The 16,090-nt window shown below is 41.9% G+C and overlaps 3 protein-coding genes across 12 annotated transcripts; 2 read left to right on the top strand and 1 right to left on the bottom strand.

Annotated features, from left to right (window-relative positions):
* The first annotated feature begins 116 nt into the window (after window positions 1–116).
* Window positions 117–8,964, top strand: arfip2b (ADP-ribosylation factor interacting protein 2b). Of its 10 annotated transcripts, none has more exons than XM_077504479.1 (10): window positions 296–1,208; window positions 2,178–2,282; window positions 3,078–3,110; window positions 4,456–4,564; window positions 4,969–5,025; window positions 5,245–5,360; window positions 5,526–5,747; window positions 7,120–7,277; window positions 7,356–7,530; window positions 7,642–8,964. In XM_077504479.1, the coding sequence occupies exons 2-10, from the start codon at window positions 2,184–2,186 to the stop codon at window positions 7,795–7,797; spliced, it is 1,125 nt and encodes a 374-aa protein (XP_077360605.1). In that variant the 5' UTR covers window positions 296–1,208; window positions 2,178–2,183; the 3' UTR covers window positions 7,798–8,964. The 10 variants fall into 10 exon arrangements, with proteins under 10 accessions (XP_077360601.1, XP_077360600.1, XP_077360603.1 ...); XM_077504482.1 differs by lacking the exons at window positions 296–1,208; window positions 2,178–2,282 and adding exons at window positions 2,300–2,641; window positions 2,760–2,882; XM_077504475.1 differs by lacking the exons at window positions 296–1,208; window positions 4,969–5,025 and adding an exon at window positions 117–266 and having other exon boundaries at window positions 4,465–4,564.
* A 2,349-nt stretch (window positions 8,965–11,313) lies between these two features.
* On the bottom strand, window positions 11,314–12,906 carry LOC144006542 (E3 ubiquitin-protein ligase TRIM35-like). The gene has a single exon (XM_077505434.1). It carries the CDS (start codon window positions 12,692–12,694, stop codon window positions 11,465–11,467), a length of 1,230 nt encoding a protein of 409 aa, XP_077361560.1. The 5' UTR covers window positions 12,695–12,906; the 3' UTR covers window positions 11,314–11,464.
* Window positions 12,907–13,592: 686 nt separating this feature from the next.
* Window positions 13,593–14,917, top strand: LOC144006803 (E3 ubiquitin-protein ligase TRIM35-like). Its single transcript, XM_077505845.1, has one exon. The coding sequence runs from the start codon at window positions 13,688–13,690 to the stop codon at window positions 14,915–14,917; it is 1,230 nt and encodes a 409-aa protein (XP_077361971.1). The 5' UTR covers window positions 13,593–13,687.
* Window positions 14,918–16,090: the final 1,173 nt, after the last annotated feature.

Genomic DNA, 16,090 nt, shown 5'->3' with positions numbered 1-16,090 from the left:
GTGTGTGTGTGTGTTTGTGTGCGTGTGCGGGGGTGCGTGTGTCTGTGTGTGTGTGTTCCTCAAGTCGCGAGCGGTAACGTCATCATGTTACTGGAGTTGCCATGTAAACGGTGATTTGCGGCACCTTTTTTTCCCCTCTCATTTCCTGTGGAATTGCGGTGGAGCTGTTTATGTTTTCTTTAATATGCAGCCAGGAATTAAAAAATAAAAAAGGAAATTGGAAAATGATGGCCATACATGACGTACATTCGGATGATCATCACAAAGTAAGAAAAAAGGACAAATTAATACAAAAGCAAAAGTAATCGCAAAGACAACAATTTGGTTGATCTGGCTAAGATTTGATATTTGGCGCCACCATGAGGGCATAAAATGTACTTTCTCATGATAAGGTTTCAAATTAGGTCAGCCTTCAAGTCAGCCTGGGGTTAAATTTATGTTTTCAAGACAGGTTTCAAGGAAGTGTTAGAGGTCCAAGGTGGGTTTTAAGACATAACAATTTGGGTTTCAAATCAGAATTTCAACCCATGGGTTGGGTTTCAAGGCGATGTCGGGTTGAGTGAGTCCTGCTGTACATTTCATCACCAACAGGGGGTAGCATAGTCGATCCAAAAGTTAATCTTGCATCTCTCTCAAATTCACTGCAACCCATACCTTTATTTTAAAATATATATTTAAAATTAGCATTTTTTTTTTATTCTATTAAGTAATTTGAATTGAGTATGTGCCGCCCAGGAAACGGCCACACTACAAACGATGCATGTTGTAATTCACTATTATGTCAGCTCCCACCCAGCCACGTACTGCCCATCCACAAACGTGGTGGAGCCGCTTTATGAGAATTTTTTTAAGGGTGCTCTGCCCCTGGCCGTCCTGACAACCACAAATCCCCCTACCGAAAACAAGGACTCTTGAGTCGCGTCACTTCCGCCGCTCGTTCTGTCCTCCTCTTCCTCGAGGCTCAAGTCAGCCGGTGTGCAGCCTGTTTACGCAACCTCAACAACAACATACACAAAAACAACAGCAGCAGCAACTATCTTCCTCCCCCCCCCCTGTCATGTCATCCAAATCTTCTTCCACCTTGTTGTGCTTGTTTTAACTAAAGACGCGTTAGCCGGAGATGCTTCGTTGGCTGCTATCAATGTAGTAGCTAGCTTGCCCGCTAGCATTCGGGCGAGCAGCACTATCGGACCACCGACTCCGCGCAGGTAATACACTTTCTTCCAATTTCCTCGATTTTGTCGAGTATTATGTTCACCTATGTGCACTTCGACCCGTTTTGAGCACGCCGGTTATTCTCGAGTCTGTTAGCCGGGTGAAGCTACAAGCTCCAATCGGGCCTTTTTCAGACTTTTAATTCGACTGTTTAATAATATTTTTCAGTCTAGTCTACCAGGTATGTTTAAATAACGTTAATCAAGCTTAACGATAACGTTAATGACATGAATGAAGGTTTCCTTGTTCACACCTGAGCGGCTGCACCTGCCATATGGCACCTGATGCGGACGGTTCTTAAATTTGCTGTTGTGTCTCCAACTCGAGTTTCTGGCAATATTTCCACCATTTCTTGTTTTATGTGGTTAAAAACCAAACTTTTAGTGAAATGGTGTTATTTGGTGTTTATCTTGGAGCTTGAGGTTTAATGCTTTTTCGCCGTGGGTTAAAAAAAACAAAAAAAAAACGAATGCCGTGACCGGCAACTCGCCATCTAGCGCTGTTTTGCCGTGAATCATACGAGAAACTGAATGTGTACTACCTGGGAGCATGGGGTGACGGTTCGAATCCCGCTTGGTATATATTTTTTATATAAATAAATTAAATATAATATTATTTTAAACGACATTTTTTATTTTTGACAAATACGCTCTGAGGGTTATGGTTAGACAAAGGGCGGTAATGCCGATTGCATCTTCAGTGGCAAAACAAAATGAAAACTTTGTGAAAAGACACAAAGGGGTGAAGCGAGCAGGAACCATGCCCAGTGCATGACTCTGTCAGGCGATTGACCAATCAAAAGCGGCAGAATGGCGCATTGCAGGAGGGTTGCCAGTCATGGCAAAATATCCATGCCAAAAAACTATCCATGCGTTAATGTTAAGTTGGCGATATTGCCAATGACATGGGGATAGACCAAAAGTGACACTGTGGATATTGTCCCGTTTTTCTGTCCATCCCAGGGTGCCATGGCGGACGGCCTGATGAGCAAAGCGGCCACCATGGAGATCCCCATCAACAGCAATGGCAACACGGGCACGCTAGCGGAGGACGACGGCCTCGAGCAGGTACGCCAACTGATTTGCATATCCATCCTCGCCGCCGTGACTAGATTGGAGCCCGCGTTCCGGAGCTGCCTTTGTCTACTGCGCTTTGTTGCGCGATGGTGTTTTGTTTTGTTTTGTTTTTGTTCTCAGGCTGCAGTGGGAAGATGCAAAGTTGAATTTAGGACTGTCGCGTATGTGCATGTGACAACCACTCGTGAGATTTTTTTTCAGAAGCTGTTTGAAGATCTGTTTTATTGATCTGTTTTGGGTGAGTTTAAAGTAGTGCTGATGGTTCAGGTGTTGAGATTTTGAAGCTGATTTAAGGCGGTTCCGCTCGGTCAGCGAAATGGGGATTATGAAGACTACTTAAGGTGGTTCAGGTGAGTTGAATGTGTAACAGGTGGTGCACTCCTTGGACAAACACATGCAAGTTCCTGGATGAAACGCTGACAGTTGGTTGTTGGCTAACTGAACTCCGTGTGTGTGTATGAGCTGCAGTGTTTACTGGGAGATAGTGAGCGGATGCCATAGCAACAGCGATGAGGAAAATGTGGCTTTGTGCTCACATATCAGATTGTCTTCAGTGAAGCGCTCGCCAACATGGAACAGGGATGTGTGTGTGTGCGTGTAACGTTCGAGTAAATCATTTTTTCCATCAACACAATCAATCTCAGTGCCGCCAGTAAAAGTTGTCATCACTGCTTGTTATACATTGTTTTTATTTGGCATCCCCCTGATTTCAGTTGTGTTTTTCTTTTTTGTCTTCCTTTTTTTGTCCTCGTTGTTTATCGTTTGTTCGTGGTGGTCTATGTGCAGGCGACAAAGCGGCAGTGGCGTTTAGATGAGAAGGTAGGATGTTGCACAGGGTGAGCGGACATTTGTGTGCCGTCGTGCGTGTGTCGAGTCGGTGCACCAAAAGTCCCAACTCACTAATTTGTGGTGAGCAAAGCTCGCACGTGTGGAACTAACAAACCTCGTATGTTCTACTAGTACTAGTGCGCCGCCTTAACGGGCTGCACTGACATTGTAGAAGTGGTCTATGTTCTCACCCAAGTGACTTTTTCAATGTACTAATTGTCATTGTACTACTAATGCTGCAGCATAGATCATGTGGACAAGAGACGGAAATTTTCCATGGAAATTCTGAAAATGTAAAGGCAAAATTCATCAAATCTGGTTGTTAAAGGGATACTTCACTTATTTAGCCCATTATAGCAGTAAAAAGTTTATATTTAGTCTATAATTAATTTGATCATGTCATTATTTTTCCCATACAATTAGTACCTTTAAAAACACATTTTGCAACTTGCTGTCGACTGAAAATGACATCACAAGGACTCAGATAACCAATCACAGCTCACCTGTTTTCTAGGTTTGGTCATGTGACATTCACAAGCTGAGCTGTGATTGGTTACCTTGAGCCCTTGTGATGTCATTTTCAGTCGACAGCAAGTTGCAAAATGTTTTTTTTTAAAAGGTATTAATTTTACATGAAAAATAATGAAAATATCAAATTTAGTATAGGCAAAATATTAATGTTTGACTTCCAAAAATGGCCAAATAAGTAAAGTTTCCCTTTAAGTCAGGTTGATGGCCATCAACCATTTTCGAGCCGGTTGACTGTTTTGTGACCTGCAGAATATTGTGTTCTGAGACCATATAAGAACCTGCCAAAAGAAGGAGCTTTTTTTTCTTCTTTTTTTTTAGGTAATCAGTATCTTTTATTACAGCAGTTGTTTTGTCTATATAACAAAAACTCACTATAATGTCATACAAAGGAACAAAGCAACAAAACAAAAAAAACGCATTGTCTGATGACGATCCCAGTTAAATGTTTTGTGACATAAAATTCCATTTACATCCGTGCAAACGCTGAAATCAGATGAAAAGCATCATTTTTCAAAGCGCTGATGTTTTCGCTTTTTTCTCCTTTCTGCGTCTGTCCCGTGGCCCACATGGACCCGGTAAACATCTTTCTGATGCTATCGTAGGTTTGTTTACCCCCAGGAATTCCGCTCTCCTTTTAGCTTTCCCATTTCCTTATCAAGATGTGTTAAAAGCTTGTTAGTGCAACTTGTTTCCCCCCATGACCTTTTATTTAACCTTACTAATGTCGTCTTCTCATGAATAACAGTCTAGAAATCCTAATCTAATCCTTCCGTTCTATCCGGACCACCCTCCCCCCTTGTGGCAGGACCTGCAGCAGGTGATGGTGTCTGGGCCGAACCTCAACGAGACCAGCATCGTGTCAGGCGGTTACGGCGGCACGGCGGAGGGCATCATCCCCACCGGGTCCATCAAAGGTTAGCAATTGCGTTGGTCTCGAATTTGATCTCTAGAACAATCTTGTTATGCAGCAGTTTTGCTGACTGAACAGGCTGCCTTTTTTTCACATCATGAAATAAACAGGCAATGTTTAGTTTGCATTTGAAAGCAAAAAATGAACAAGTTCCTAGTTTTAAAAAAAAGTCCTCTGCCTACACAACACAGGCCATTGTTTTTTTAACGAGATGCGGTCAAATTTGAATCATACATTAATATGTCCAGAGTAGTAAAACAACTGCCTAAATGGGCTGCCGTAAAGTAACAAAAATTTGTCTTTCACGTAATCAAGATGAACATCGTTGTGCCGCTAACTCATTCAGGACTAGCTAGCCATCTCGCTGTGTCCGTGCTAACGTTTATGCATCTCAACTGTCTCTCTCAGGCCCGGCAGTGCGCTACAACCCTGACTTTAACAAACGGATCCCGATCACAGGATTAGGTTTATCCATTTTTTTTTTTTTTTTTTTTTTTTTTTTTGGGTGGTCTTTCTTCTCTTAAAAAAAAAAAAGAAAAAGAAAAAAAAACTAAAAGCTTGAGTGTTGCTTCCTGTCACTTCCACGTTCCAAAGCTTCTTCTTGATGGGCTTCTTCTGTCCTCAGTTTTGTTTCCTCCGGTTCCGGCTTGACTTTTTTTTTTTTCCTCTTGGCGCCACCCACAGGTTCCAGCATGCACCACAGCAGCAGCAGCTCGTCCATGGCGGCGGAGGAGGCCACCCGAGGCGTGGCGGTGGAAAAGCTGGAGACCGTCAAGAAGTGGGGTCTCAACACTTACAAGGTACAACGATATAGTCATGTAAAAAAGTTTTTCATTTTGGATTTTCCGAAATGGAAGCTGCTTAGACGGTATAACATCCACATGTGGCTACAGCGCACTACTTTATTGCCTCAACGGGCTGCCATTTATTTCAATTTTTGTATTCATTTATTTTATTTATTTTAGTGCACCAAGCAGATGATCTCGGAACGTTTTGGACGCGGCTCGCGAACGGTGGATCTGGAGCTCGAGGCCCAGATCGAGCTGCTGCGGGACACCAAGCGCAAATACGAGAGCGTGCTGCGACTGGCCCGGGCGCTGACCAATCATTTCTACAACATGGTGCAGACGCAGCACGCGCTGGGCGACACCTTCGCCGACCTCAGTCAGAAGTCGCCGGAGCTTCGGGTGAGGACTGCAAACAAAAAAAAACAAAAAGAAATTGCTCAATGTGTATACATACAACGAAGAGGCCGAGCAGTTTGCTGCTTAAATTGGCTGCCCAAATGTTGATGTAAACAGATGGAGTTACGAAAACTATCTGTAAAAATAAAAACAAAAAAAATACTCTTGGAGATTATCTAGAACGTAGACAACAAAGACAAATTCTTTTCTGCCTAAACGGGCTGCCATCCGAGGCAAACATTGTCATATAACACAGAGGGAAAAGAGTTTGCTACATGAATGGGCTGCCCTAGAATTTGAATCATGAAGTAAACATGTATAATTTAGTGTGAGACCACTTAAACTGAACAAAGGTCCTTGTAAATAAGTAGAGGTACCACTGTACTTTATATCCAGAACATATACAAGTCTGACTAGTTTTGTGCCTAAATGGGCTGTTCAAAAAAAAAAAAAATCGGAGTCATTAAGTAAACAGGCAGAATGTAGAATGAATTAAAACAAAACAAAAACAAAAAAAAGGAATAAAAGTTCCTTTTTTTATAAATATGTCTAAAGTGTATATTTTGCACCAGATTTCAAACTACTTTTTGCCTAAACAGCCTTCTGGACAAGTCTAGTAATTGTAGAACCATTAATTATTATGAAGAAAGGTCCTTGTGCAGGACCAACAAAAACTCAGCAATGATATGTGCAGAACAGATACAGCACAAATGCCCAAATAGTTTGCTGCCTAAACAGGGTGCTCTATAGTTTCAATAATTACTTTAAACTTATTTGCTCCCAAAAATGAATAATTTTTTGTTTTGTTTTGTTTTAAGTGTCCAAAAGATGTATTTATACGTTTTTTTTTGTTTTTGTTTTTTGTTTTTGGTTTTTTTTATGCTACAGAAGGCTTTGATACAACTTCTGAACTGGGTTGCAGGAATGGTAGTTATTACACAAACGGCCAGCAGGTGGCAGCAGAGCAAAGGAGATCAACCAGGGCCATGTTGGGGGGGAAAAAAGAGCTCAATTACTCACAATTCTAGATTTATGAAAATTGATTAAATTTAGCTATACTCTAATGCTAATTGCTGCCAAAAAAGAAAGAGATAGAAATGTACTTTTTGTCCTGATGAAAGAAGAGACTTTAATCTTTCTTTTGATAGGTTCCATGTTTTTTATAGCAATAGAACACAATATTTTGTGGGCCTTGCAAAAACAGTCAAAATCCAGTAAAACAGCCGGGATTGCTTCTGTGAAAATGGCTGGGAGCGAATGAGTTAAACAGCCAGAGTTGAATGTGGGACCGTTCAAAATCCTAACAAAAAAAATCCAGCCTCCATGCTGTTTTTCCATCACTGTGGTTGCATAACATCATAACCCGTCTCCACAGGACGAGTTCGGCTACAACGCAGAGACCCAAAAGCTGCTGTGCAAGAACGGCGAGACGCTGCTGGGCGCCATTAACTATTTTGTGTCCAGCATCAACACACTGGTCAACAAGACCATGGAGGACACGCTCATGACCATCAAGATGTACGAAAACGCCAGGTAAAAGAAAAAAAAAAAAAAAGACGATACCACAACACTCTGCATTTTTGGGTAAAACATCACAAAATGGCCACTCAGGTTGGAATTCGACGCGTACCGGTCAGACCTGGAGGAGCTGAGCTTAGGGCCCCGGGACGCGGCTGCCGTGGCCCGCATAGACGCGGCGCAGCAGCAGTACCAGGTCCAGAAGGACAAGTACGAACGGCTGCGCTCTGACGTCGCCATCAAACTCAAGTTCCTGGAGGAGAACAAGGTCAGTTATATCATCAAGAGGGACATTTGATTTGCGGCGCAGTGGTCCAAAGACAACGCGCCCAATTAGTTTGCCGCCTCAACGGGGTTGTCTGGCGCTTGTGGTCCGCAGGTGAAGGTGATGCACAAGCAGCTTTTGCTCTTCCACAACGCCATCTCGGCGTACTTCGCCGGCAACCAGCAGCAGCTGGAGCAAACGCTCAAGCAGTTCAACATCAAGCTGAAGCCGCCCGGCGCCGACAAGCCGTCCTGGCTGGAGGAGCCGTGAGGAGCCGGTAGAGGACCCGACGCCTACCTGACCATACCCCCAACAATCTCCCCCCCTTACACACACACACACACCCCACCCGGAAAAGCAAGTGGGCCACTTTCCCGCAACCTGCTAATCGTGCGTTTTGACTCCTCGGTTTGATTACGTTGCGGACTGAATGCTATCAAAGCACCACCCAATCAAAATGGAGGCAATCGACATGGTAAATATTTACTTGAAATCCACCAGTTTTTTTTTTATTTTGTTTTTTGTTTCTTTGTTGGCGTGGCTTAACCAACATGCTCATTTGTGGACCAAACCGCTTTGTCGTGTAATCTTATGATATTAACGTGATTTTTATTTCTTTTGTTTCAATGATTTAAAGGCTTCACAGCGAGAATGAGCAAGCTGACAGTCGTCAAGGCTCATAATAAAATAGCATGGGGATCGGGTAAGAAGAAGAAAAACAAATCAGTGAGGTTTCCATAATGTGAATGCCGAACCACAAATATGCAGGAGGTCCACCGTACTGTATACTATTCTGTAGATGCCACAAGATGGCGCCAAAGTAACACTTTTTGCGCACCAGATGACAAAAAAGTCGTCCATAAATTCGCAAATGTTAAACAGTGATTATACAGTGATCCACTCTTGACATATAGATGACCTTAAAGTCATCATTTGGCGAAAGTAAATGATTTTTTGGACAGTTTAAGTCAAATTTGGTTAATTTCCTACAGCGCAACAGTTGAGAATCACCAATTGTGTAACACTAATTGGACGTAGCTAGCAGTAGTGTTACTGAACACTACATCTCCAGCTCACATCTCGCAATCAATCACAACCACATCTTCAAGATTGATACTCGATTTCACTCCATGCAAATATTTTTGTTTCTTTCACACATTCAAACAGATCTGAAAATGTCGCTTTGACAACAATATCTTCAAATATGAGACGAGATGCCATTTATGATCACTCCCAGAAAGTTCTCCAATTTTTAATAATGAGAATTATTATTAGTAGTAATTATAAAAATAATTATAGTTTTTTTGTTCCTTAAAGTTGGAGGTGATGTCAACAAGTGAAGTCTTGGTGGACAATCAAGGTGGATGCAGTCAAGGTGAACAAGTGATGTCTTGTTAAGGGTGAATTGAATAATAAAGGAGCACTCCCACCGCCAAACTTCCCAGAATTTTTTTATTTTTTTTATTTTTTTAAGTTAGTAATTTTCAAGTCTTCTGCTTGTGTGTTTTCTGATTACGCAAATGAAGTGCAAATAACATGGCCATAGAGATTTGGAAAAAATAAAGCTTCCTTTGCATTTTTCCATGAACAAAGTTTTGTGTTCAAGGGCAACCTTTGCATTTTAAAATAGTTAGGCAGGTCATAGATTATTGGGTAAAATTTAGGTCAATTTAATGATTCAAACTCCTTTGTAAAACAAATGAGTTAAATGCTTTTCAACAAGCCGACAGCTCACTTCACCGAGTTGACCGCCATTTTGACTCGGGACGTAAACTCCGAACTAATATTCTTCGCGATGAAATGTAGCACTTCTGCCAGACTTCTTGGTATGCGCACTGTGGCAATTCTGCCCCGGTGACACCAAAATAACGTGAAAACGCCACGGAGAATTCAGTCCGATAGATTCATGATTCAATCCGCGGAGGGCGCAATAGCAAATATGTCCAGCAAATATGATGCACATCAGAGGGGAAAGGGGAGTGAGAGAGAGAGAAGTGGAATGATTAAAACTAATCTATTGTGAAATTAATCAATAATTATTTTTGATGAATGATTAATAGTTTCCATACCTTTTTGAATTGAAATTTGTCCAAATGCTCGGAATTTCAGCTTCTCAACAGTAAATATGATCCAATTTCTGATGTAGCCCTCCATGAAAGCAGACTGATGATCGTTGTGGTGAATCAAAACGAAAATTTTACTTTTACTTTGGGGAACAATGATCAACACTTGTGCCTATTTTCTGACATAATATGGCTCAAACTTGTAACTGCATCATAATGAATTTGTTTGTGCATTTTCTGCACTGAAAATTTGCAATATTATCCAGTTTTTGAAGAAAGTGATATCAATTATGTTTCTTCCGATTCATTGATAAATTTACAAAATAATCGACAGATGGTTCAATTAAAAAAATTAGTTACAGCAATAAAATGTATATTAAGCTTTTAACTGCATAAAATGAATTATTTAAAAAAAAAAAAATGTTGAAAAAATATATAAAGCCCAAACGCACAAGATGGATGACAATCAACTCAGCAAGAGTCAAACTCGTACATAACGTTCAAACTAAGAAATGGTGGGGGGAAAAAAGTCAACAGTGAACTCATCACATGCAGACAGAAATAAATACATTGGGAATTCAATGGATCATCTGGCTTGGGATGACATATTTTTCACCCAAAAACTCTTATTTAAAGGAAAAAAAAGGAAAATTATATTACCATTTTCAATTTCATCCATCTTTTTTGAAGAATTCAGTAAATAACTAATAAAATTGCACCATCTGATTTACTCAGAATTCCAATTCCTATTGAATTCCTATAGTAAAAAAGCAAAAGCAAAAAGAATTCCTAGTTTCTGCAAGAAAACGTTTCAATGATTATTGACATACTTAAACATTTACATTTAAATCAATTTCATAATAAATACTAAATATTGAAATGTTGAAGTATATAGAAATGATTAAACAAATAAAATATTTGAAAACAGAATTAAAACATGGGATAACTAAATATTTAAATAAATATTGAAATAAACAGCGACTGAAAAAAATGAAATTATTCATGAATCTTGAAATAATTGAATGAATATTAATGAATGGGGAAATAATCACAAAAAAATATAACTGAGTAAATATGGAAATAAATCCATCCATTTTCAAAACCGCTTACTCCTCACAAGGGTCACAGGGGTGCTGGAGCCTATCCCAGCTGGCTTCAGGCAGTAGGCGGGGCAAACCTTGAACTGGTTGCCAACCAATCGCAGGGCACACAGAGACAACCAACCAACCACACACGCAATCATACCGAGGGACAATTCAGAGCGCCCAATGAACCTGCCGGAGTACCCGGGGAAAACCCACGCATGCACGGGGAGAACATGCGAACTCCAGCCAGGAAGGCCGAAACCTGGACTCGATCTTGCGTCCTCAGCACTCGGAGGCGAACGTGCTCACCACTGTGCCGCCCTGTTGAAATAAATTAAATAGTTAAATAAGTATGTAAATAAAATGGAACATTTAACTGGATATGTTCATATTTAATTATTTAAATAAATATCGACTCAATTGCATAAATATTTACATGCAAAATACATATTGAAATAATTAATATGAAAATTAGTAGCAAAATTGCAAAATATTGAGACAATATTGAAATATAAATATTGAATATGAATAGAAATAGAAAATGAAATAAATATTGAAATAAGCAAACTGAAACAAATATGTCAATATTAAAACAAATATATACTGAAATTATTGAATAAACGGTCAAAAACTTCATGGCACTTTCCATTATTTATTACATTTTGGAAAATCACATGACATTTCTCTTACTAAACCTTTCAATCAATATAAAATATTCATTTGAGTGGGGGAAAAAAAATCTCATACAAAATGACCGATTACAATTGTGGGAGCAAAACATCAACATCATCACGGACTTTGAGTCGTAACACGACATGCAAGTGGATTAATTTGCAGAGGAGTTGTATCCCGTGTCCAAAAGTAAGGAAACATTTTCATGTTGTCAGACAAAAGTAGCCTCATGTTGCACAATGCAGTGTTTGTACAAGATTCAGAGAAGAGAATTGTTCTTTGGTTTGTGTCCACGTGAACTCGGATCCTCTGCAGTTTCACTGGCGGATTCCACGATCCAAGTGACTCCCAAATCTTTCTGTATTTATCATCAAAACATGTAATGCTCCATATGTCCATTTCACCTGGCAAACAGGGGTCCCCACAGACAACACCCAGTGACCAGCGTCTGTTGTCTCCCACCTCAACATCCCACGTGTGAATTCCAGAGGCCAAAGCAGAACCAAGCACGTCGTTCCACCAGACCCTCTCTGGATTGTGTGGACGCTGCTGTTTTTCTTGACAACTCACACTGGTCAGATCTTCGGACAGACTGAGTTCTGGATCGGCCGTGTTTGGGTCCAGAATGACGTGACTGTAGGAGATCGTCTCCTTCATTCGTTCCCACACTCTGAACTTGATGTTGCCCACATGCTTGACTTCGTCCAGCAGCACTCCTCCCTTGAGCCGCTCCGTTTTGTCGGGCAGCTTCTGGATTCTGCTTATCGCATTCTTTATGTTCTCCGTGACAGAAACGGGGCCAGAGGTCAGCTGCTCCTCTGTGCTTCTGACCACGCCTGACACAGTGGCTATGTCTCTGTCGTGAGCCTCAATCTTCTCCTTCATCATCCGACTCTTCTCCTCCTCTTCCTCCCTCACAGCAGACAACCTGGCCTCCTCCTCAGCCAGCAGGAAGCGACGAAGCTCCTCGAAATTCTTCTTAATCTTGCTTTCCACCTGCTCCCTCTGGACCTTGATGTATGTCGCTTGTTCATTGCAGATGTCTCTTGCCTCAATCTCATCATTCAGTCTTTCCTTTGCTTTCTGCAGGCCATCCTGAAGTTTCTCTTTGGGATCCACTGAGGCTTGTAAAAAGGCCTCACACACGTGCCTCAGGGCTAAGTTTGATGGCACATCCATTATTCGACACCTTTTTCTACAGTTTGGACACGATTGATCTCCTTTCTCCTCCCACCACTCCTGCACACACGCACGGCAGAAGCTGTGACTACACGGCAGCATGACAGGATCTTTAAAGATCTCCAAACAGGTCGGACAGTGGAGAAGGTCCTCAACTCGGCTGTCCATGGTCCTTGCGAAGACACAGACTCAGTCGACAAGCTTCTAACGTTCACTCTCAGGTTGAGACGCAGTGCGTCTTGTCAGTCACAAAGTGAAGGAAATATTTGAGTTTGAAAAAGTCCCCTAGTGCACTTCCTGCTTCCACCCGGAGCCTGGACGTTGACTTCCGCTCGGAAATCCAAAACATTTGGTAACGTACGACGCGGTGACGTCACACGGGAACCATTTCTTGATTGAAACACACATGCGAACACACGCACGCACACGGTAATTATGAAACTACACGTGCCTGACGTCAAGCGCAAAAAAACACCTCTATGCCAGTGACAAAATTCACCGCAAGGGGCGCACTTAAACGTGACGTCACACTAGAAGGGTCTATTGCGCACAAGTATGAATTAAGACGGGCTCCGGGTGGAGGAGTGGAACCGCCACTTCCCTTCGGTTTCCGTTGGCGTCGGTTCACTTCCCTGTCTGTAAGTTTGTGTGAGTGAGTGGAAAAAAAAAAAAAAAAGTCACCGTCCAGCGGCACTGGCGCTTGTGAAGTTCAGCAGATGTTCCCTTTCATAACCAATTGATCTACAGTATAAAAATTGTGCATTTCAATTTATGTACGGATTTTCACTTTTTGCAGTCCTATCCCATTCAAATAGCAAATTGAAGTGTTAAAATGTGAAATGTTCCAAGGGAGCATGCCCCCAGACCCCCTCAGAGAGTTGAATATGAATATGAAAATGTTCACCTTCATCCCTGATCCGTTTCATGCCAGGAATCTACATGATTTTACTTATGATGTGCAAGAGATAATAAAATGTTTTTGCGTGATCCCAGATAACGGGTGCGGCTGCAGTCAAGTCAGAAAACTGAAGCAGGAAGTGCACTAGGGGACTTTTTCAAACTCAAATATTTCCTTCACTTTGTGACTGACAAGACGCACTGCGTCTCACCTGAGAGTGAACGTTGGAAGCTTGTCGACTGAGCCGTGTCTTCGCAAGGACCATGGACAGCCAAGTTGAGGACCTTCTCCACTGTCCGACCTGTTTGGAGATCTTTAAAGATCCTGTCATGCTGCCGTGTAGTCACAGCTTCTGCCGTGCGTGTGTGCAGGAGTGGTGGGAGGAGAAAGGAGATAAATCGTGTCCAAACTGTAGAAAAAGGTGTCGAATAATGGATGTGCCATCAAACTTAGCCCTGAGGCACGTGTGTGAGGCCTTTTTACAAGCCTCAGTGGATCCCAAAGAGAAACTTCAGGATGGCCTGCAGAAAGCAAAGGAAAGACTGAATGATGAGATTGAGGCAAGAGACATCTGCAATGAACAAGCGACATACATCAAGGTCCAGAGGGAGCAGGTGGAAAGCAAGATTAAGAAGAATTTCGAGGAGCTTCGTCGCTTCCTGCTGGCTGAGGAGGAGGCCAGGTTGTCTGCTGTGAGGGAGGAAGAGGAGGAGAAGAGTCGGATGATGAAGGAGAAGATTGAGGCTCACGACAGAGACATAGCCACTGTGTCAGGCGTGGTCAGAAGCACAGAGGAGCAGCTGAACTCTGTCCCCGTTTCTTTCACGGAGAACATAAAGAATGCGATAAACAGAATCCAGAAGCTGCCCGACAAAACGGAGCGGATCAAGGGAGGAGTGCTGCTGGACGAAGTCAAGCATGTGGGCAACATCAAGTTCAGCGTGTGGGAACGAATGAAGGAGACGATCTCCTACAGTCACGTCATTCTGGACCCAAACACGGCCGGTCCAAAACTCAGTCTGTCCGAAGATCTGACCAGTGTGAGTTGTCAAGAAAAACAGCAGCGTCCACACAATCCAGAGAGGGTCTGGTGGAACGACGTGCTTGGTTCTGCTTTGGCCTCTGGAATTCACACGTGGGATGTTGAGGTGGGAGACAACAGACGCTGGTCACTGGGTGTTGTCTGTGGGGACCCCTGTTTGCCAGGTGAAATGGACATATGGAGCATTACATGTTTTGATGATAAATACAGAAAGATTTGGGAGTCACTTGGATCGTGGAATCCGCCAGTGAAACTGCAGAGGATCCGAGTTCACGTGGACACAAACCAAAGAAAAATTTCCTTCTCTGAATCTTGTACAAACACTGCATTGTGCAACATGAGGCTACTTTTGTCTGACAGCATGAAAATGTTTCCTTACTTTTGGACACAGGATACAACTCCTCTGCAAATAATTCCACTTGCATGTCATGTTACGACTCAAAGTCCGTGATGATGTTGATGTTTTGCTCCCACAATTGTAATCGGTCATTTTGTATGAGATATTTTTTTCCCCCCACTCCAATGAATATTTTATGTTGATTGAAAGGTCCAGGCTCCGGCCTTCCTGGGTGGAGTTTGCATGTTCTCCGTGTACTCTGGTCTCCTCCCACATTCCAAAGACATGCATGGCAGGTTAATTGGGCATTCCGAATTGTCCCTAGGTGTGCTTGTGAGTGTGGATGGTTGTTTGTCTCTGTGTGCCCTGCGATTGGCTGGCAACCAGTTCAGGGTGTACCCCGCCTGCTGCCCAGAGCTAGCTGGGATAGACGCCAGCACCCCCCGCGACCCTTGTGAGGAATAAGCAGTCAAGAAAATGGATGGATGGATGATTGAAAGGTTTAGTAAGAGAAATGTCATGTGGTTTTCCAAAATGTAATAAATAATGAAAAGTGGCATGAAGTTTTTGAACGTTTATTCAATTTGTTTTAATATTGAAATATTTGTTTCAGTTTGCTTATTTCAATATTAATTTCTATTTTCTATTTCACTATTTCTATTTCAATATTGTCTCAATATTTTGCATATTTCGCTGCTAATTTTCATATTAATTATTTCAATATGTATTTTGCATGTAAATATTTATGCAATTGAGTCAGTATTCATTTAAATAATTAAATATGAATATATCTACCTGGATATGGGTTTCAACGCCATCAAAAATGCAGCATCCATGCTGTCGGAATAGTTTGCAAACTCCTTCAATTACTTCTAAAGGCAAGTGCGCTCGGCTGCCGACTGCTCTTGAGCACGTCCATTTTCCGAGCCGCCATTTGTGTTGACCCGCGTTTCCTGGTGTCGTTCAGCTCGTCATCCGGCCTCCAGTCGCCGCTTTCCACGGGCTCCTTCCTACATGGGTACGGCTACTAATTTTTTCATTCTCCACCTTCCTGGCCACATCACTCTCTCATGTTTTGTTTGTTTTTGTTAAATTCTCTTTTATAAAAAAAAAAAAAAAAAAAAAAAAAAAAAAGGAAAAAAGATTGATTGACTGTGATGATTTGGTACTTTACATGAATGGCAGGAAAAAAATGTGTCACAATGAACAATGTGCGTTGACTTGCAGGAGTAGATGTCCTTCAGTTTCAGGATATGTGAATTTTTTTTTGCAATTTTTTTTGCTATC

Source organism: Festucalex cinctus, chromosome 18 (assembly GCF_051991245.1).
Source record: "Festucalex cinctus isolate MCC-2025b chromosome 18, RoL_Fcin_1.0, whole genome shotgun sequence".
In the NCBI taxonomy this organism is placed as follows: Eukaryota; Metazoa; Chordata; class Actinopteri; order Syngnathiformes; family Syngnathidae; genus Festucalex; species Festucalex cinctus.
The sequence above is the reverse complement of the archived record's forward strand: the minus strand, read 5'-3'. Positions and strand labels throughout refer to the sequence as shown.